The sequence below is a fragment of the Podarcis melisellensis genome, assembly GCF_964234715.1.
Source record: "Podarcis melisellensis genome assembly, chromosome: 13".
Classification (NCBI taxonomy): Eukaryota; Metazoa; Chordata; class Lepidosauria; order Squamata; family Lacertidae; genus Podarcis; species Podarcis melisellensis.
In genome coordinates this window covers 12814661-12837799 of record NC_138545.1, presented here as the reverse complement: position 1 = coordinate 12837799, position 23139 = coordinate 12814661, and the positions used below count along the sequence as shown (strand labels likewise).

The 23139-nt window shown below is 42.4% G+C and overlaps 2 protein-coding genes and 1 long non-coding RNA gene across 4 annotated transcripts in view; 2 read left to right on the top strand and 1 right to left on the bottom strand.

The window, feature by feature from the left end:
- LOC309355032 overlaps nt 1–23139 on the top strand; it is a 171797-nt gene that overhangs the window by 14991 nt on the left and 133667 nt on the right. The window lies entirely within an intron of this gene.
- LOC309353930 (putative olfactory receptor 2B3) lies at nt 1980–3684 on the top strand. Its single transcript, XM_081883543.1, has 2 exons — nt 1980–2054; nt 2453–3684. Exons 1-2 carry the CDS (start codon nt 1996–1998, stop codon nt 3408–3410), a joined length of 1017 nt encoding a protein of 338 aa, XP_081739669.1. The 5' UTR covers nt 1980–1995; the 3' UTR covers nt 3411–3684.
- LOC309355024 (vomeronasal type-2 receptor 26-like) lies at nt 18505–21990 on the bottom strand. 2 transcript variants are annotated; one of them, XM_081885402.1, is made up of 3 exons: nt 21727–21990; nt 20595–20721; nt 18505–19798 (listed from the first exon to the last, which is right to left on the bottom strand). In XM_081885402.1, the coding sequence occupies exons 1-3, from the start codon at nt 21742–21744 to the stop codon at nt 18867–18869; spliced, it is 1077 nt and encodes a 358-aa protein (XP_081741528.1). In that variant the 5' UTR covers nt 21745–21990; the 3' UTR covers nt 18505–18866. The 2 variants fall into 2 exon arrangements, with proteins under 2 accessions (XP_081741528.1, XP_081741529.1); XM_081885403.1 differs by having other exon boundaries at nt 18505–19648.

Genomic DNA, 23139 nt, shown 5'->3' with positions numbered 1-23139 from the left:
ATGAAAGGGGGGTGTATGATTTGTTTGGACATGCAACTTTTCATCTTCCCTTTTGTTTTCACCTTCAGGAGGGTTCTAAAAAGATATCCTTCTATTCAGTTTCTCAATTTTCACTTATTTTCACTTCTTGTGAGAGAGACAACGTGCCTCAGTGCAAATCTCAAGGAAATTAACTTTGGAATTTTCTCATATTCCTGTTTTGTTTTCACTTCTCTTTTTCCATGTGAGAAACTGGTGATTGGTGCCCATTAAGACTCTTAGGGTAGAAGGTAGGGAGGGCAATGGTATATGGAGCCAGGGCCAATGACAGGCAGAGCCAACTAATTCCAGTTTTGTTCCACCCTTCTCTCTTCTGCATTCAGGGAAGAAGCTGACAGGTAGTGAAATCCGCTAGGCTGGTTGTAAGTAGGCAGGCAGGTGCAGACTGGCTGAGGACAAAGGAAGGTAAGCTGAACCCTTGGTAGAATTGTTGAGTTGGAGGTACAGCTTTGCCAAATGCTTTGGCACAGGTTCCCCCCCCCCCCCCAGAATTTCATGATAGGTCAGGGGTTGGACTAGATGATTGTTGTGGTAGGGTTGCCATATTTCTAGAAGTAAAATTCAGGACATAATGCACCTTTTCTTTTTGGAAAATGAAACTCAAAGTTGTTGAGCTTTCCTTAGGCAAGCAACCTCAAAATCCTGGACATTTCACCGATTCCCACCCCCACCCCACATCTTGTGGGCCCTGCCAATTCTGTGATCTATCATTCGATGTTCTTGGGGCAGTAGGCTTATATGAAACCAATGAAATTTTTCTACCCTTTAAATCGGGGTTGGGGAATGTGTGGCCCTCCAGATAGACCCAGGCATGGGAGTAAAGGCTCTTCGGAATCTGAGAACTATAAAGGGGACAATGTAGCCATGCAGTTAAATAAATCCCACAGAGATATACTGTATATGTGCTAATGCTTGTCCCAGTACTTTAGTACTCGAAGCCCCACCACTAGGGAAAGTGTGCTCAGGCAGCACATTATGAGAGTGGTGATAACACCCATCACCCTTTTTCTTCCAAGTCACTGAATCAGTGTGTGTGTGTGTGTGTGTGTGTGCGCGTGCACGCACGCACGCGCGCACACACAGACACACACACACATCATATACATATATATGAATGAGTAGGCTATGAAGAGCAATCTTGGGTAGATCGACTCTAAGAAAAGCACCACAGAGTTCAGTCAGATTTGGTCCCTATGTATATTATTTCAACTTTAGAACGGAAGAAACCAGGGACAGATGAAAACAGGAATTGGATTACCCAAATCTGGAGGGCCCCCAAAATAGAAACTGTTAAGTGGCTACTCACACCTCACAGTGGGAAAAAGAGGGGAAATACATCACCCCCAAAAGGACACATGTTTGTATTGGCGTTATATGCTGAATAAGTCTTGCCCATGTGAGCACTGGCTGCTGAATTCTGCACCATCTGAAGTTTCCAACCTATCTTCAGAGGCAGCCCCACATATAACATGCTGCAGTAATCTATACTAGAGGTTACCAGAGCATAGATGGTAGAAGTTAGGCTATCGCCTATCCCAGACAGGGACACAGCTGGACCACCAGCTGAAGCTGATAAATACACTCTGTGCCATGGAACATAACAGGCAGCTCAGGGGGTTAAATCTAAAACAATTCCCAGTTATTTGGTTTCCATTTTTCAGGGGGGTTTTTCCTGCGAAAACAGGCAGCAGTCCTTCCTCCAGATCTCCACTGTCCATTATGGACTGGTATTGTATCTAAAGATTTTTGGTCTGTAACTTAAAATCTTTACATTATCTTTGTTGACCTTCCATATTGCTGTTTCTTTATCTTCAATATTCCCCCCCCCCATACTTCATGTGCATTTAGAAGCAGCCCTGGAACTAAGTGTACGTCAAGTTTTGTTATAGGTGTCTTGTTTGTTATTATGTATTTTTGTTTACCTGAAATGTTTCAAGTGAAATAATAAAAGGAGCAATGCTAGCCATGCCTACTCAGATGCAAGCTCAACAGAATAAAGTGGGAATTACTCCAAGGTAAGTGGGGTTGGGATTGCAGTCTAAATCTTTCTCTTCACATAATCAGCATCATGGTCCAAGTTGTATTACATGGTACCTTGGTGCACAGAGCTTAAACTATCTAAATCATCATGCAAAAGAATAATACCTAAGAATATTTGAGAGTCAAATGGGGGGTGGTCCTCACAACTAAGAGCATTCACTTGATATGTTGTTGTTGTTTCAGTTTCAAATTATATACCACCCTTTATCCCAAGGATCCCAAGGCAGTGTACAACATTAAAAACACATTACAGAACACCAATGATAAAACATATTATTTAAAAACATATTAGAACCTTCTGCTTTGTGGGAGAGATGATAGTTGATGGTTGTCCCATTGTGCCTGGTCTCTTACATTTGTCCTTTCTCTACAGGGAGGAGGCAAGAATGGAATCTGAGAACCTCACTTCTGTCAGAGAGTTCATCTTGGTGGGGCTCTCCAACCACCGCAAGACACAAATTCTCCTCTTTGTGGTCATCCTCATATTCTACTCATTTACCTTTTTGGGGAACCTGGTTATCATCATGCTGGTGCTGGCCGACCCCCGCCTCCATACACCTATGTACTTCTTCCTGACTCAACTCTCTGGCCTGGAGATATGTTATGTCACCTGCACTGTGCCCCAGATGTTGGCTCATCTCTTGTCTGGGAATGGAGCTATCTCCTTTGCCCGTTGTGTGACCCAGATGTACCTTGGGCTGTCCCTGGGGAGCACTGAAGCTCTTCTGCTTGGTGCCATGGCTTATGACCGCTATGTGGCCATCTGCCAGCCCTTGGTCTACGCTGTTGCCATGGATAAGTGGCACCAGTTGCAGCTTTCCTCGGGCTCCTGGGCAGGTGGCTTCTTGCTCTCCCTGATAAATGTGGCTTGCACTCTTCGCTTCCCCTTCTGTGGCTCCAACCTCATTAATCACTTCTTTTGTGAGATGCCAGTAGTGTTGAAACTTGCATGTGCTGACACCCGTGTTACGGAGGCTGTCGTTTTTGGAGCAGCTGTGATTATCCTTCTAGTGCCCCTTTCTGTTATCCTGACCTCTTACGGACTCATTCTGTCTTCTGTGTTACAAATGAAGTCAGCTACGGGTCGGAGCAAAGCTTTCTCTACATGTGCTTCCCACCTGGCAGTGGTCACCTTGTTCTACGGCACTGTTATTTCTATGTATATGAGACCCAGGTCAGGGACAACTCCAGACAGTGACAAGAAAATTGCTTTTTTCTACATTGTGGTCACCCCACTTCTCAACCCTATCATTTATACCTTGAGGAACAAGGATGTCCATGGGGCAGTGGCCAAATTGCTACAAAGGGTGTCTTGGAAGAAGAAAGGATGAATGTTGCCATCCTGCTTTTTGGCTTGGATGTTATCCAAGGGCTGAGAGGGATTGATTTTTACAGCTGGCATTCACATGTCATATCAATTCTCTGTTCAGCCTTGAAATCCAATTAGTGGTCTGTTGGGCAAAGAAGGGAAAGATAGTAGTTCATGTTTTGCATACACAAGGTCACAGGTTCAGTCTCTGGTATTTCCAGTTACAGCTGGGTTCTTGTCTGGAACCATGGATTGCTACTGCCAGTATCGTGTAGAGAGCCTTCCCCAGTGGTGTTTTGGAATCCAACTCCCATCAGCCTCAGCCAGAATGGCTGATGATTAGGAATAATGGCAGTCTAAGTCCAAAACATCTGGAGAATACCAGGTTTGGGAAACCTTGTGCAGATGACAGATAGATAGGTAAATGATCAGACTTGGTGGAATAAGAAACAAGTTTTATAATATTGCATAAAAAGTTTTTTATAGCAAATTATTTGTAATAACAAGAGACTTAGAGGGAGGGGTGCACAATGTCCTTGGTCCCAACACCTTTATCTCAAAGCTGGGCTATGAAGGATCTCCATCTGAAACAATGGAGAGCCATTACCAGTTAGTGTAGACAGTACAGAGTCTGATGAACCAATGTTCTGGCTTGCTATAGGGCAGCCTCTTATTTAATGGCCATCAAGAAGAGGCCATCAAGTCAAGGAGGCCTTAAAGTAGGGAAGACACTGGCATAAAAGAAGAAAAGTTTTGCATAGTTTCTAGTTCTATACATGGCATGAAACTGGGCAGAATTTCTAAATCAGGCTGTTGGCAAAAGAAGGAGGTTCAAAAAGCAGACAGAAGCTTCCAGTTCCATAGAGTAGTCAGTCCATAGAGTAGCCAGTGTGGTGTAGTGGTTAAGAGCGGTAGACTTGTAATCTGGGGAACCGGGTTCGCGTCTCCGCTCCTCCACATGCAGCTGCTGGGTGACCTTGGGCTAGTCACACTTTTTTGGAGTCTCTCAGCCCCACTCACCTCACAGAGTGTTTGTTGTGGGGGAGGAAGGGAAAGGAGAATGTTAGCTGCTTTGCGACTCCTTTGGGTAGTGATAAAGCGGGATATCAAATCCAAACTCTTCTTCTTCTTCAACATTTTCCCCATCTTGTATTGCCAACTGAAAAAGGTGGCATGTTTTTCTTCAGCTTTGCAGAATAAAGTTGTAAGTTGGTATCCTTCCTGGTGGATAGCCAACTATCTTGGCAAACTCCACACCATAGTACTTTTATGGGGAAAGGCAAAACAGGGTCTTCATGAAGATGTCATGCTAAACCATGTCTTGCTTTTTTTAAAAAAGAAAACCATCTGTAATGCACGTCCATGTGTTCAGCAGCACCTACACAGCCTTAGAAGCACCCGACTTCTCACCCAGGGCTGAGAGTGACAAAAGGAACCTCTGAGTGTGGTGCCTGATAGTACAAGTGTGCCCACCAGTAGCTCCAGTGGCAAACAGAGGAAGTATGAGTAAATATTCCCTGGAAAATCTGCACTGCTGGAGAAATTGATTTCAGCTTATGTAGTGTGAGAACAAGGATAAGGTGCTTGGAGGACATTTGGCCCTCTTGATCCTTTCATAAAATAAACCACAGGAGACTGGCTGAATAAGATCAGGGTGTGCTTCCTACTCATCATAGCAAGTGGTGCTAGGCACCTTGAAAGTGATAATCATGCACCCAAGGCTTTGGGTCCGAGGTGTCCTTAAAATATATGGTGACACTTGCTCCATTTCTCAGTGTTAGTTTTGCTTTCAGCAGGGGTCGATCGCAATGTGGAACTCCCCACCCAAAACTCAGCAGTTCAGCCAATACCAGCAAGCTTGAAGTCAGTGCCTATCAGCAGATCAGGACTAATTTGAAGCTGGTAATATGGACAATATGGATGGATATAAAATATAGATTATGTAATAATGTGTACAGTGGTACCTCCGGTTAAGTACTTAATTCGTTCCGGAGGTCCGTTCTTAAACTGAAACTGTTCTTAACCTGAAGCACCACTTTAGCTAATGGGGCCTCCTGCTGCTGCCATGCCACTGGAGCACAATTTCTGTTCTTATCATGAAGCAAAGTTCTTAACCTGAGGTACTATTTCTGGGTTAGCGGAGTCTGTAACCTGAAGCGTATGTAACCCGAGATACCACTGTAGTTGAAAATGTTCACATTTGGACCCATGGAAGGGATGAGAGGTGTCGTGAGATTCAGAGAAATCTCTTTATATGGATATGTATTTGGTATTGTTATAAACTCATTTTTGTAAAATCTAATAAAAATCAATTTTTTAAAAAAGGGCTAATTGGCAGCTATAAATGATAATGTGAAACAATGATTTGAATTGGATTGAAAAAAATGGGGTGCATTACCAAGATTTAAACATTGCATGTAGATTCAATAAAGCATAGCTAACACAATCTATCTTTATCTTTACTGTATACATGATAAAAAGAAGAAGTGGTTCTCCCTCAAAACCTTTCACATCAACAGAATAGGCCTACAAAGTTCAGGAGGCATTTCAAGCCCAGCAATAACTAATATCACAATTAGGGGTTATTAGTTTCTAATGCCTGAATTATTTCTTCTCACCAGTTGCTCCCTGTTGTTCAACTCAGGTTTAACCAAAATGATATAGCATTTAGGGGCAAAAATGCAGCCCAGTAACCCAGCGCCAGAGGCCAAGATGGAGAAGATCTCCACAGCCACCATGTATTTCCCTTTTGTGCTAAGGTAAGTTGGGACAAAGGTCACCCAAACACTGTAGAAGACCAACATGCTGAAGGTGATAAACTTGGCTTCATTAAAACTGTCAGGTAACTTCCTGGCTAAGAAAGCTATTGTGAAACTGACAGTGGCCAAGAAACCCATGTAGCCTAGGACAGAGTAAAACAAGATGGCAGATCCTTCATTACATTCCAAAACAATCTCTTCAGCCATTGTGTGCATATCTACATCTAGGAATGGAGGAGAGGTTGCTAGCCACACAGTGCAAAGAGTGGCTTGAATGAGGGAGCAGGAAAGAACAACAGAAGCAGCCAGTCTTTTCCCTATCCATTTCCTCATAGTGGACCCTGGCTTGGTGGCCATGAAAGCTAGAACCACAATGATGGTTTTGGCCAAAAGACATGAAATTGCAACGGAAAAGACTATGCCAAAAGTGGTTTGTCGAAGCAGACATATCACTTTCTCAGGTCGGCCAATGAATAGCAGAGCACAGAGGAAGGAGAACAGGAGGGACATGAGGAGAGTGTAGGTGAGGCTCCGGTTGTTGGCTTTGACTATGGGAGTGTCTTTGTGCTGAATGAAGATTGCCAGCACCAAAGCTGTGATAGAAGAAAGGAAAAGAGTAAAAGCAGCTAAAGCGATCCCCAAAGGTTCTTCAAAGGACAAGAAACTGATATTCTTTGGAATGCATAAATCTTGGCCTTTGTTTGGATATTGACCATCTGAACACATCAAACAGTACTCCATGTCTAAGGAAAGAAATATTTTTTTCATTGCAGTGAAGTTTGCATTCAGTGCACTACAGAAACATCTCTTTGAAACTGAATGAGAACTGCTAGCTCAAAATCAGTTCACATAATTTTCAAGCAATGTTACTTTTTCTTTTTTTAAATATCGACAAAAAGCAATGATTTAAGAAGAATCCAGAATTTAGGGGTATGAAGACAGGAAAGGTAACCTGAAGCTCGGTAGATGTCTGGATTTTGGTTTTTTTTAAAAAAAATATATCTAGTTTTTCACCAAACTTTTATTAGACATTACAAAAAGAATTAGCATAACCTCCATTCTGATGTTTGGATTTTTTGCAATTATTTTCATTTGATTTCATTTTGTCCTGGTGAAATTGGGTGCTGTGCATGAGAGCACACTTGCCATATTCACTTGCCATATTATACTCTATCCACTGAACTATTCCTTTTAAATATGAAGGAAATGGGGGTCTGTAAACACGAATGTAAAACGAATGTAAAACTACCGGTATGTCCTAGAGGGAAAAATAATATGGGCATGACTTCTCTTACCTGTCTGGTTTGAAATCTTCCCTTCTGGACATAGAAGGCAATCATAGCAGCAAAATGGCTTCCCTTCCTTCTTTCTCTTGCTATAACCTGGTTGACAGACATCATTACACCATGAAATGGGTTGTACCTGTACAGAAGTGAAATTGGTTAATGTCTCAGCATTTAGGCCATATATTTCTTTGGTACTGGCATGGCAAACTGGTAATACTTTAGAGAGGCCTCCTGACAAAGCTTTCATTAAATCATGTCCACATATCAAGATGGTGTTGTCTAGGGTTTCCATATGCCCTTTTTCCCCAGGACAAGTCCTCTTTTTCATGATAAGAGTCGTCATAGTCAGTGGTGTAGTGTGGGGGGTGCAGGGGGGGCCGGCCACACCGGGCGCAACATCTGGGGGGGCGCGCTCGCGCTCGCAGCTCTCTGCCCCCTGCTAAAATCCACGGGTTAGGGGGCGCAAATTACTTTCCTTGCCCCGGGTGCTGACAACCCACGCTACGCCACTGGTCATAGTGATCCAAAGTTACAAGTAGAAGTTGGCAAATGTGTCCTCTTTTTTGCTCTTCAAAACATGACAACCCTAGAATGCCTGTACGGTGGTACCTCGGGTTACAGACGCTTCAGGTTACAGACTCCGCTAACCCAAAAATAGTACCTCAGGTTAAGAACTTTGCTTCAGGATGAGAACATAAATTGCGTGGAGGTGGTGCAGCGGCAGCAGAAGGCCCCATTAGCTTAAGTGGTACCTCATGTTAAGAACAGTTTCAGGTTAATAACGGACCTCCAGAACGAATTATGTAAGTTCTTAACCCGAGGTACCGCTGTAATCACAATTTTTGGTACAAATGGCAATCATTTTAGTCACATCCAATTGATGTGTGATTGATGATGCACAGATCCTTTTGGAACCAGAAGGTGGCAGAACTGGGGCAGAACTGGGGATGTAATGGGGCTGGGCACACTTATATGCACTCCACTGATGCACATGGGGGCCTAATGAAATGGTCTCAGCCTGTATATGAAAATAGTTCTCAAGGAAATATTTCCACTCCCTCTGTGATTTGGCCAGTGTCTTTCCATCAGAACACTTGACAAACAGAACCTCACTTGACAAATTTCTGACAGTGTGTGAACGAGCATGGACCCCCCTCCCATGTTTAGAACCGCCCACCAGCATGTGGTCCCAAACCATGAATCATCTGTACCTGGTTAAAAGCACTAGGCCATCTGATGCTATTAACAGAAACGTTCAATTCTTTCTCTTTGGAAGCAATGGGGTCTATCTCTGCAACCTTGACTCTCAGGAAGGACAGGTTTGGAAATGTGACCCAGCTGATAATATCAAATCCAGTGGCCAAGTATCCATTTTGGTCAAAGGAAACTTCATCCCCGGCACTGTTGTTAAATGAGACTCCTTTCAGATAGTGCTGAAGCTGAATCAAAAGAATAAAGAGAATACCATTTCCCCCCCACAACAGTCCCTTTAAAAGTCATGGTGTTGCTACTCCTGCAGCCAACACAGACACAGCTTAGCCAAGAACACTTTTGTCCAGAGTTGTGGGGGGTTCTGTCTTTCAAAAATATATATTTTAACTTCCCTCTGCCATTTTGTTGTACAATTTTTAATCTATCCTAATTTGTGTTGTCATCATCACAGCCAATGGGTGATCTCTCTCTTGCCTTTGCACCATGGCTTTCTGATGGGGGAGCATTCCACTAGGCTTCACTGCCACGGGCAAGTAGGCAGGAAACAGGGAAGTGCCTTCAGAGAGCCTTATTGGAGGGCTGCCCCTGCCAACACCATGCATAATTTTACACACACCTACCATGTCCCCACTTTGCTTGCCTCACCTGACCAGCACCAGATCTTGTAATCAGTGCTATTTTTCTAGAAAAAGAGGTGCCAGAACTCACCATGAACACCTCCATCACTCTCTTAGAATGGCAATGACGCCCACCTGAGAGGTGCCAGAACTGAGTTCCTGTGAGTTCCCCCTGAAGAAACACCCTGCTTGTAGCCTTTACTTATAGGGATGTTGCCCCAGTCCCTTGACCATTTTGGCAGTCCTTTTCTAAGCCTTCTCCAGTTGAGCAATATGCTTTTTGAGGTGGGATGACTGTAACTGTGCACGACATTGCGAATGTTTATTTTCCATCTAGATGCCTAAAATAGAATTCACCTTTTCTTCACAACTACAACCTGTTGGTTTCTCCCCATTTATCTATGAATTCATAATGTAAGGAGGGAATTTAAAAGAAATGAAGGTCATATACAAAAAAACCTACACACTCCCTCCTTATATTCTCTCTCTCTCTCTCTCTCTCCACAAACGCACACACAGTGTCTGCATGGCTTCAGGACTGTTGTTCCTCACACAGATATTGTGAGCCAGTGGTAGCTTTGAAAGAGCTCTGAGCAGCATGCCCTAGGGTATCTACAGCATCATCCTGGTTGGTGTCCCACAAGGTTAGCAGATTTGCTATGCATGTAAAATGGGAAGTAGAACAGCACTGTTAAGACACCGATGAAGTAGTCAACACCATCTTAATTTTCCAAGAAAATGTTGGGGTCCATAAGCACTCAGTGGAGCTTAAATTTATTACTGCAGCTGCTTTAGCCAATGCTTTTTATACCATGTTCTACAATGTACAAAATGAAGCAAAGCAAGAGAATGAACACTCCTATATTTTTTGCTGCAGACATTACCTGCCATGGTTGTTGATTCGGAAGCTTCCATCTCCTTCTTTCCACTGTCACTCTGTTTTTTAATTTGGAGGACCGCATGGATTGCAAAGCATGTGCCACAGCATAGACTGCATTGTACATGCTGTAACTGTGGCCAGTCATGCTCATGTCAAAAACAGATCCAGGAAGTGCTTCCAGTTTCTCATCCCCAGTGCAGAGGTGGGGAACTCACAGTTGAATGCCTTCTGCCAAAAGATCTTGAGAAAACCATCTCCTTTTTCCAAATTGGGATTTTTCAACTGAAGAAATGTCTGGAATCCTGACACCTCCTTTGAGTGAATCGCCAAGGACATAGCACCGTGGATTACGTCTATGTCGAAACCTCTTTGAAAGGAAAGTGAAACGAACTCCATACGACCTATCATAATCCAGATTTTACCTGCTGTCTTCATTGCTGTGTCCACAATGCCTGAAGTAACAGGAAACATTCTCAGAAATATCATGGTTTGAATTTCGCCATGTACAAGCACAACAGTGGCAGTGCTCCTCAAAATAACCATGTATGTTTCCATCGTATTCTCCAGAATTTCTCCAAAGTCAGTTGCAAAATGTGCCAGTTTGTGATAAAATTCAATAAATGCAAAGCAGATGCCGCTCTGGGAAAACTTGGGAAGAATGGCCTGGACAACCCTTTCTCCGCTGTCAGCATGTAAAGTAACTATCCCAATCCAGGTCCATTTGAAAAACAGCAGCAACTGGAGAATCCCAAAATACTGGTGGTACCAATCAGGGAACAATTGCAGAAAGAACGCTCCTTGTTTTTGATCATTCGTCACTGAAGCAGAGCCATATCCAAGCTACATGGGAAATAAGCAGAGAAAATAGCAACAATCTACTTCCAAAACTCTGTTCATTTCCATTCATTCATTTTTTTTGTTTTTTGTTTAATGCTTTTTATTCGATTTTTCATTTGTTAATCATTTACATATTCCAATCCTTTTTTTATTTTTACATATACTGTATACATAGTTAAACCAAACAACATCCATAATTCTTCACCAGTGACTTCCCACCACCTCAATGCAGCTTCTTCTCTCTTATTTTTCTATTAACAATAATGTTGTTTATCTTTATTATCTTTTTATTACATAATATAAAACTGATCTATGTGAATTTTGACTTTGTGAAATTTATTCGAAACATATCAAGGGTATGATTTGCGAACAATGTTTTTCCAAATATTCTTTTGCACTTTTCCCACTTTTTAAAAAAGTTTTTGGTTTGGTTGTTGTCTAATTGCCGCTGTCATTTTTTGCCAATTCCATATACTCACACAGCCTGTTTTGCCATTCTTCCCTTGTTGGTATCTTATCCCCTATCCAGTTCCTAGCAATCAACATTCTAGCGGCAGTTGTGGCATACCAGAACACCTTTTCCTTATCACTGCGGATACTGGTTGTCAGAAGCCCAACAGAAAGGCTTCAGGGTTCTCCCCTGAATGTTTGTCTTAACATTTTTTTAAACTCATCATAGACAGTGTTCCAAAATTTTATTTGTATTCTGCTTTGCCACACACTCAAATAATGCTCAAAGTGGCATGCAAGAAGGAAACGGAAGCATTTCAAACAAACACTACAGAAACTACAGTATTTTTTGCTCTATAAGACTCACTTTTTCCCTCCTAAAAAGTAAGGGGAAATGTGTGTGCATCTTATAGAGAGAATGCAGGCTGCGCAGCGATCCCTCTTGCTGTTCTGGCTTCTGAGATTCAGAATAATTTTTTTCTTGTTTTCCTCCTCCAAAAACTAGGTGCGTCTTGTGGTCTGGTGCGTCTTATAGAGCGAAAAATACGGTATTTCATAATCCAACATAACATAGCAAAACAGAAATATGGTAACAAACAACCCCTCCCCCCCTTACATTTCAACGCATTAAAGACAACAAGATTTCTTAAACACCAGGCAGTATCCAGAAAAAGGGAGTTTCACCTTTCCTAGAAGCACCCCTCCCATGATGTTGCTCACAGTACTTCTTCTGCAGCAGCTTCTTATAAGTGGCAGGTCAGAACTGCCTCTAGTTTGCTACTTTCTGTCTCCAAAGCCTGGCTAAAAGGCAAGGGAAGCACAGCTGGTTTGTTAAAGTCTTATGCTCCATGCGCAAAACGTACCTGTGGAATCTTGTAGATGCACAGAATGTCTGCCATGAAGAAACACACGTCTGAGTTAGGACCCCCAATGACAGCTACTGCATTACCCTGGAGATCACAATTGTAGTTTGGGATGAATCTGCCCCATGTAGAGAGAAGTTCCATAGAGGCCAGATACATCCTACTTGCCAAGAATTGACTGTTAATAATGTGGAAGCCCAGGGTGAGGTTGGATAAGATCCTACCATTTTCGTTGATCTCCGTTACAGCAAATGTGAGGGCCACAATGTGCTGGTATATCTGCGTCATAAATCTGCAAGGTATTTAAATCCACTCTCAGAATTTTTGCTTCAGAATATGCCATGAGACGTATCTACAATAGATGTTTCACTCATATAGTGAACTAAAATATATTTTATTGCCCTCAGTTCCAGGAAGTTTGATGGAACACTGGCACTTTGACCAGGACATTTGTCATATGAACGTCACTTATTTGGAAAGTATGCACGGACACTTCTATGCAACGTTAAAAACCCAACTTTAAATGTTTAGCATATTATTGAATCTGGCTTCAGAGGCCTTTCTTTGTGTGCCTCCCTGAGACATTTGGAGGACGGCAACATGAGAAGAGGCCTTTAACATCCCCCCTGCCATCACTCCCCATATAGCAATTGGGGCTTTAAACAAACAGCTCCTCATGGTGCCAATGGAAGCTTTTTTTATGTCTATTTGCAGCATCTGCAACAAAACATGTCTCTATCTTTCTGTACAGCCACAACAGGCACTGTAACCTTCCAAGCATTTGACCACACCCGCAAAGGCACACTCTTCCATTGTCTCCTGAGACAGATAGCATGGGGTTGCGGCTGAGGAGAGAGGGGTTATCCTTCTGTTTCCCACATGTTGTGATTTCCCTCCCCTAACAATTGTTTCCAGTGGAGAGATGAGGTAATTTGAGAGGTGAGAATGAGAGAAAAATGGGGAGAGGTGGGAAATCAGAGAGGTGGTGTGGGGCAGTTCCACCTACTTTTGTCAGCAGACACCATGTGTGGTGCCCAATAGATTTATCCCAAAAGATTATGGCTGCGTCTATCCAATTGGAAAGGCTCACTTAGATCTCCTTCCTCCTTCTCCTCCTTTCAACCTGCAGGGTGAACATTCTACTATCACTAAAGCAGCCTCCCTTTCTCCTTACATATAATTAAATGGTCAGTCCATGAGCACTTAGAAAAGGATGCTGTGATTACTAAGACCCAGCATAGGTTTCTCAAAAACAAGTCATGCTGGACAAATCTCATTTCTTTATATGATAGAGTTACAAACTTAGTGGATCAGGGGAATGCTGTAGACATAGTATATCTTGATTTCAGCAAAGCTTTCAACAAAGTCTCCCATGGGATGAAGTCACTGTTAGATGCACTTGTAGCTAGTTGACTGACGCAACCAGCTGCACAAATATAAGATAGGAACACCTGGCTTGTCTGTAGGACATGTGAAAAGGATCTATGTGTCTAGTACAACACAAGCTGAACATGAGTCAACAGTATGATGCAGCAACACAAGAAAAAAAAGGGGGAGCTAATGTGATTCTAGTGAAGTCTAGTGCCCCAATCAAGGGAAGTCATAGTACTGCTCTATTCTGCCATGCTTAGATCACACCTGGAGAACACAATTTAAGAAGGATATTGACAAACTGGAATGTATGCAGAGGATCACAACCAAGATAATCAAAGGTCTGAAAACCAAGCCTTATTGGAAAGGAAAAGTTGAGGGAGTTGAATATGTTTAGTCTGGAAATAGAGAAGACCAAGAAGAGATATGATAGTCTTTTTCAAATATCTAAAGAACTGTCACATGGAAGATGGAGTAAGCTTCTTTTCTCCTGCTCTGGATGGTAGGATCCAAACCAATGGCTTTAAGTTACAAAAAAAAAGAAAGAAAAAAGAAATTCTGACTAAACATCAGGAAGAACTCCCTGATGGTAAGAGCTGTTTGACAGTGGAACAGACTCTGACAGAAGGATATAGGTTTTCCTTCCTTGGAAATTTTTAAGCAGAGCTTAGGTGGCCATCATTTGTGCATCATTTCATTGAGATTTCTGCATTGCAGGGGGTTGGACTAAATGATTGTTGGGGTCCCTTCCAATGCTACAATTGTATAATTCTATGAACTCAGAGAGAATGTTCAAGGAAAAGGCCCCCTGAATGTGACACAAGAACATCTTAAACACTAACCATTTATTATGGCACATAAGCTGGGGTGGTCAACATGGTGTCCTCCATGTGTTAGACTACACTCTCTTCCTTCCTGACCACTGGCTAGGCTTGCTGGGGCTGATGACAGTTAATGCCCCACAGGGACATGGTTGGTGCTGTGGTCTAAACCACTGAGCCTCTTGGGCTTGCTGATCGGAAGGTCGGCGGTTTGGATCCCCGCAATGGAGTGAGCTCCCGTTGCTCTGTCCCAGCTCCTGCCACCCTAGCAGTTTGAAAGCACGCCAGTGCAACAAGATAAATAGGTACAGCTGTGGCAAGAAGGTAAACGGTATTTCTGTGCGCTCTGGTTTCCTTCATGGGGTTCCATTGCACCAGAAGTCATGCTGGCCACATGACCCGGAAAGCTGTCAGTGGACAAACATCGGCTCCCTCGGCGTGAAAGTGAGATGAGCACTGCAACCCCACTGGACTGGACTTAACTGTCCAGGGGTCCTTTACCTTTACCTTAATGCCCCACAATACCTGGAGGTCACCATGTTGTCTACTCCTGGCATAAACGTTTGTGGACTAGAGTCCACTTCAGAAAATGCTAAGCTTTTACCATAATTAATCAGTCATTAAGCTGCCACAAGACTCCTTATAGTTGCTGCTACCCCTCTGGAAAATGATATAATTAAAAATCCAGTTGCTTACATGGGGTCATCAATAAGTTCATGAAGTGGGTGCCTGTTGAAGTCCACAGAGCTGGACAATCTGTAGCTCTGGGAAATAATGGCAGCAATGTTGAGGTCTCCTGAATGATAATACTTCTGATTTTCTGGAAGAGCACCACTTATATTACACCGAGCAATGGGAACTGCACACACATCTTGAAGCAGTAGTAGTAATACCAGGAGCATGAATAATATCACCATGCATGAACATATTTTTTCTCGGAACCATTTCACCTGTTTCCTCATTGTCATTCAAATGTCCCTGAGCCTGAATTGAAAGGCTACTCAACCAACTTATTCAAACCCAGTATTATGTGAAGTATTGGCAGGCTGTTTAACCCTGCCTGTCTTTAAACCCTGATGTGAATTTCACAGGTGACCTTAATAGAATCTGTTTTTCTCAAGTCATGGTTTTCTTAGTGGTTACAGAAGCTCCCTTGGGATCTGGAGAAGTAGTAATCATGGACAATTTTGATACTTACAGGGGAGATAGTCACTTATTCAGAATTAGAGGTTCTCCGCAACATTGCAAAAGAAAACAGGTTGATTGCACTTCCATCAATCCTTTTCTCTGATCCTCTGCAGTGTGAAAGCAAATTATGTGTAATAGTAAGATATTTAGGGGGAGGAGTCTAGCTCAGTGGGAGAGTACATGCTTAACAAAAACAATGTCCCCAGCCAGAAATGCCAGAGCCAAGGAATCAAACTATTTGTTCTACTCCCAAATGAGAATCAAGGCTACACCTAGAGAAGTTGTTTACTTCAATTGCAACAAAGAAGGACATGTAGCCACACTTTGCAAAGCCTCAAAATTGGGGGATTCCCCTGCATTTAGGCAATCAAACCAAAATAAAGGATACAAAGAAAAGTATTTTTTTTTTTTGCAAGAAAAGAAACTATCTGTTAACAATTATGGCACAAAGTCATACAAATAGTTAATTGATTCAGGAGTGTCTTCTCACAGGAAAATTCAGTTGAAGAAAGTAAGTTTAACTCCACTGTGGAAATGAGAAGATGCATATTAAAGGGTGCAGCTCACAGGACTGCCAGCGACAGATCTTCATTGTCTCCCAGTGCATTTCCAAACACAATGCAAAGTGTTAGTGTTGACCTTTAAAACCCTGTATACCTGAAGGAGCATCTCCACCCCCATAATTCAGCTCAGACACTGAGGTCCAGTTCTGAGAGCCTTCTCGGTAGTGGCACCCGCTCTGTGAAATGCCTTCCCACCAGACGTCAAAGAGATAAACAATTATACAATTTTCTGTAGACATATGAAGGCTCCCTGTTTCAGGATGTTTTTAATGTTTGATGTTTCACTGTTTTTTAAAAAATATTCTGTTGGAAGCTGCCCAGGGTGGTGAGTGCAACCCAGTCAAGATGGGCTGGTTACAATTAATAAATTGGCAAATAGAAGGGGAAGAAATGGTGGCAGTGAGAGATTTTACTTTCTTGGGCTCCATGATCACTGCAGATGGTGACAGCAGTCACGAAATTAAAAGACGCCTGCTCCTTGGGAGAAAGGCAATGGAAAACCTAGACAACATCTTTAAAAGCAGAGACATCACCTTGCCAACAAAGGTCCGTATAGTAAAAGCCATGGTTTTCCCAGTAGTGATGTATGGAAGTGAGAGCTGGACCATAAAGAAGGCTGATCGCCGAAGAATTGATGCTTTTGAATTCTGGTGCTGGGGGAGACTCTTGAGAGTCCCATGGACTGCAAGAAGATCAAACGTATCCATTCTTAAGGAAATCAGCCCTGAGTGCTCACTGGAAGGACAGATCGTGAAGCTGAGGATCCAATACTTTGGCCACCTCATGAGAAGACTCCCTGGAAAAGACCCTGATGTTGGGAAAGATGGAGGGCACAAGGAGAAGGGGACGACAGAGGACGAGATGGTTGGACACTGTTCTCGAAGCTACAAACATGAGTCTGACCAAACTGTGGGAGGTGGTGGAAGACAGGAGTGCCTGGCGTGCTCTGGTCCATGGGGTCACGAAGAGTCGGACACGACTAAACGACTAAACAACAACAACAACAACATTATAAACAATATATTGTTTCCTAAACATTATAAACAATATATTGTTTCCTAGAATCTAAACTCAATTCTACATCAAGGGGAGTCCACAATCTCCTGAGGGAGTCTGTTCCACAATCATCCAATTTTAACTGTCAGAAGGTTCTTCCTGATGTTTTGTTGGAATCTGCTATCTTGTAACTTGAAGTCATTGGTTCAGGCCCTAACGTCAAGAGTTCCATCTTCCATGTGACACCCCTTTAGACATCACATGTCCTCCAGAGGTGCCAACTTGAATAAAATAATGGAGGGAGAATAAGCCCTGCTCTGCATAGTCAATCCCATGATGGGGTGCAAGGACACCATTTGAATGGCAATGCCCATCAACTTTGGGGGCCCCAGCCCCCTCAAATATTTAATTGGGGGGCCAAAGACCCATTGGCCCTAGGAGTTGGCTACTATGATCTCCTCTCAGTCTCCTCTTTTTCCAGGGTAAATATATTCAACTCCCTCAACCGTTCCTCATAAGGCTTGGTTTCCAAACCCTAGATCCTCTTGGTCACCCTCTTCTACACACATTCCAGTTTGTCAATATTCTTCTTAAACTGGGGTGCTGAATAGAATAGTACTGTGACTTCCCTCGGTCAGGACACTAGACTTTTGTTGAATCATCCTAGAATATCATTAGCTTTTTTGCTGCTGCATCACACTTTTGATTCATGTTAAGCTTGTGGTCCACCAAGACCCATAGATCCTTTTCACATGCAAGCCCAGTGTTCCTCGTCTTAGATTTGTGCACCTGGTTCTTCTTGCCGAAGTGCAGAACCTTACATTTGTCCCTGTTGAAATTCATTATGTTAGCTAGCTTGCACCCAGTTCTCCCATCTGTTAAGATCATTTTGAATCCTGATTCTGTCTTCTGCAGCATTAGCTACCACTCCCAGTTTGGTGTCATCTGCAGATTTGATGAGCATCCTCTCAGTTCCTTTGTCCAAGTTGCTTATAGAGACATTGAACAACAACTGGCCCAGGAGAGAAGGAACACTCTGCACCATGGCACTTTATCCAGTTCCAATGCAAATCTTATGTATGCCTCTATGTATGAATAAAAGAAGGTTGCTTTATTCATGTAGCTGAATAAATGAAGCTTCTTAATGGTCTTTTTATTATATTTGTTTACAAATTTATAAGCCACATTTAATAAGAAACGAAAATGCAGAATACGACATAACAATTTAAAAAATCCATAAAAATGAGCAATTGGCCGCCAAATTCTGCACCAGCTGAAATTTCCAAAGGATCTTCAGAAACAACTCCACATATAACGTGTTGCTGTAATCTAACCTAGAAGTTACCAAAGCATAGACAACCGAAGTTAGGTTTCCCCTGTTCAGATAGTGGCAGCGCTGGGCCACCAGCTGAAGCTGATAAAAGGCACTCCATGCCACGGAGGTCACCTGTGCCTCAAGCAAGAGCAAAGGCTCAAGAAGTAGCCCCCACCTATTTACCCACTCCTTCAGAAGGAATGTAATCACATCAAGAGCAGGCAACCTCCCATCCATGCAGTCTAGGGAACTGTCCACCAAAGGTCCCTCAGTCTCATCTGGAATGAGCTTGAGTTTGTTGGCACTCATTCAATCCAACTTTAACTAGATTGGGACTTTCCAATTTGTGATTTGTTCTTTCCTCTCATTAGCTGTCCCCTGTTGTTCAACTCAGGCTTAATCAAAATGATATAGCATTTAGGTGCAAAGATGCATCCCAGTAACCCAGCGCCAGAGGCCAAGATGGAGAAGATCTCCACAGCCACCATGTATTTCCCTTTTGTGCTCAGGTAGGTTGGGACAAATGCCAGCCACACACTGCAAAACACCACCATGCTGAAGGTGATGAACTTGGCTTCATTGAAACTATCAGGCAACTTTCTGGCTAAGAAGGCCACAGTGAAGCTGATACTGGCCAGGAAGCCCATATAGCCCAGGACAGAGTAAAACATGATGGCCGATCCTTCATTGCATTCCAGAACAATCTCTTCAGCCATTGTATGTGCATCTAAATCAGGGAAAGGGGGAGAGATTGCCAGCCATAGAGTACAAAGAATAGCTTGAACTAGGGAGCAGGAAACCACAACAGAAATATCCAGTCTTTTCCCCATCCATCTCCTCATACTGGACCCTGGCTTGGTGGCCATGAAAGCTAAAATGACTGTAGTCGTTTTGGCCAAAATACAAGAAACTGCCACAGAGAATATCATGATAAAAGCAGCTTGTTGAAAGAGACACATAACTTTATGCGGCTGGCCAATAAACAGCAAAGCAGAAACAAAGGAGAGCAAGAGGGAGATGAGGAGAGTGTAGGTGACGTTCCGGTTGTTGGCTTTGACTATGGGAGTGTCCTTGTGCTTAATGAATATCCCATGCACCAAAGCTGTGATAAAACAAAAGGAAAGAGAGAAATTAGCTAAGATTATCCCCAACGGCTCTTTGTATGACAAGAAGCTGATCTTCTTTGGAACACACAAATCTTGTTCTTTGTTTGCATATTGATCTTCTGGACATTGAATGCAGTATTCTGCATCTAAAAAAGGAAACAGATTTTGTTTTATACATGGATGTACTTCTACGTACAGTACATTGCTGAATTCAATAAAACTGAGTGAATTTTTCTGTGCTATTTCTGGGTAGGGAAACGGAGCAGAGTGCATTTTGTCATATATTCTTTAGTGAGATAAAATTATCCAACAGTTTTTCTTTCCATGAACGAAAAAAATAAGTCAGAAATTTTGGCTCACTGAATACTAAATAAAATTCTATTTTTAGCTTTTATTGTTGGATGAAGAGTTGGAAGTAGTGGAGGCATTGCCCATTTCTTCTTCCATGAATAAAATGATTTAAAAGAACATTACTCTTAAAACTGGATCCAAAAGTGAAGTAAAAACTCATTGACCTCTCAAAGATTTGTTAGAAAATTCTTTTAGCTCAGGGATATTTGCAAAGCTCTGTATGGTGATACCTAGCTCAAAACCAGTGTACACAATCTCAGTTACTTTTGCATGACTATGCGCATAGCAGATCCCCTCACTGATGGTATTTTAATTCCTGGAACATCACAAAGCAAGAGTTTTTGTGAACTACATGTTCTTCTTGTCCTGTTATGCTCAAATCCTGTTTACTTCTAAATTTCCTTTCCTTTCCTTTTCTTCTGAGAAGCTGAACGCTATGCTAAACAACAAAGGAATGCTGTGGGTATCACCACCGGCACTAAATTTGGAATATTTAAATATGAAGTAAATTCTTGTCTATAAACAGTGTTGAACAAGTGATTGATAGCAGTTCATAACCTGAGGAAAATGCTATGAATAAAATGTATTTACCTCTAAATTTAGAAATCCTCCCTTCTGGACATGGAAGACAATCATAGCAGCAGAAAGGTTTTTCTTCCTTCTTGCTCTTGCTGTAACCTGGATGGCAAGCGTCATTGCACACTGAATGCGGCTGTACCTGTGCATAAAGGAAATTAAAAGGTAAAGGTAAAGGTACCCCTGCCCGTACGGGCCAGTCTTGACAGACTCTGGGGTTGTGCGCCCATCTCACTTAAGAGGCCAGGGGCCAGCGCTGTCCGGAGACACTTCCGGGTCACGTGGCCAGGGTGACAAAGCTGCATCTGGCGAGCCAGAGCTGCACACGGAAACGCCGTTTACCTTCCCGCTGGTAAGCGGTCCCTATTTATCTACTTGCACCCGGAGGTGCTTCCGAACTGCTAGGTTGGCAGGCGCTGGGACCGAGCAGCGGGAGCGCACCCCGCCGCAGGGATTCGAACCGCCGACCTTTCGATCGGCAAGTCCTAGGCGCTGAGGCTTTAACCCACAGCGCCACCTGCGAAATTAGTGGGTGTTTAAACACTGAGATCCAGCTCCAAGGGCCTTCTGGTGGTTCCCTCACTGCGAGAAGCGAAGTTACAGGAAACCAGGCAGGGGGCCTTCTCAGTAGTGGCACTCGCCCTGTGGAACGCCCTCCCACCAGATGTCAAAGAAATAAACAACTATCCAACTTTTAGAAGACATCTGAAGGCAGCCCTCTTTAGGTAAGCTTTTAATATTTGATGAATTATGGTATTTCAATATGGTAGCTGACCAGAGTGGCTGGGGAAACCCAGCCAGATGGGTGGGGTATAAATAATAAATAAAGAAATCATCATTACCATCATTATTATTATACATTCAAATTTTGGGGAGGAGAAGGGAGTTGTATGACAATCTCTTGCAATAAAGATAGAAGCAAGGTAATTCTTTATAACCAGCAGTAAAGTATTGCACTTATGTGAAAGGAGAACCTGTGGCTACTTATCCCCTGCCCAGTGGGTCAAAGTAAGGATGAGGTACTTTTGGGATCAAAATTAGAATTTTATTTATGTACATTTGATGAGGGCTGTAACTTGATATCCACTCTCACAAGGCACAATACTTTGTATGAAATAAGCACACTGTACAACTGAAAGGTTCTTACAATTCTAACTTTAAACATGCCTCAGAATAGACTGTTTTCTTCTAGAATGGCCATTGGTCTTACACTTCGAGTAAAACACTTCCAGCCCCATCTAGGATCTTCATTTTCCCCTAAGGGAAAACAAACTGGATTGCCATGTCTAGCTAACTCCTAATTCAGACCTACTATCTGACAGTTTTAACCTATCTAGTATCTAACCAGGCTCTATCCAAGCCCTTTCTAGGTACTTTCCAAGCCCTAAAGCAATCCTATCTCCACTAACTGTCAGACAGGCCCTATTTGACCATTTAACTGTCAAGTTCTAACTTCAAATTCCCTACTGTCTCTCCTGATTGGGTGACACTCAACCCATTGTCTGGATGCTCAAGTTCCATGCATCACAAGTTATATTTCTCCAGTTCTCCTATCAAAAGGATTGTGCTACCAAAACGATGGATGGACAATTATTATTTTATCTTTATTCTTATATATTTATTTATACCCTGCCTTTCCCCCTGACATGGACTAAGGGCTGCTTACAGATGAAATGGGAACAGTTAAAAACCGGCTTGAGGGGAGGTCATAAAAACAATTAAACATTAATAAAAATAAAACTATACAGAAGCATAAATTATCTAATAACAATGTACAGATAATTAGAATACCTGTTTAAATGCAGTTGGCCATACAACGTCTTCCACAGAAACACTCAGGATTTTGTCTTCAGGAGCTAAGGGATCTATCCTTCCAACTTTGGCTCGGAGAAAGGAGCGGTTTGGAAATGTCACCCAATTGATAACATCAAATCCAGCAGTGATATCGCCGTTATGATTAAAGGAAACCTTTTCTCCAGCACTGTTGTTAAATGAGACTCTCCTAAGGTAGCGCTGAAGCTAAATTGAAACAAGAAAAGGCAAATAATATGCATATATAAGATGCTTCAAATAGACTAAAAGGTTTTCATTTCCCACAAGCTACTTTTGGCTACTTTTTATTTTATTTATTTATTTATTTATTTTATTTTATTTATATACCATCCTATATCTGCAATGTGCATACTTCTCACAGTGTTGCAAATTTCCTATGTCCTCATAACTTTTGCAACCAATCTATTGTCATCAGTAACAAACACAAGTCAGATAAACACAAGGCTGGACTTGACACACATATAAAAAACCGTTCTGAAAATGCTTTTTAAAAAAGCGTGTGTGTTTTTTTAAAAAAATACATTGAATTTTCCCTAAGGCTCACCATGGCCATCTAGTGTCACATTGCATATTGCACTTAAAACACACTTACAAGGTTTTATTTGCAGCTGTCGAGCTGAGTCCAAGGAGAAAGAGATCCAAGAGGCAAGGGCAACACAAGGTTGTTTGCGGGATTGTAAATAAATGCAAACATTACAAAATACCAACAAGCCTCTAAGGACCTCGT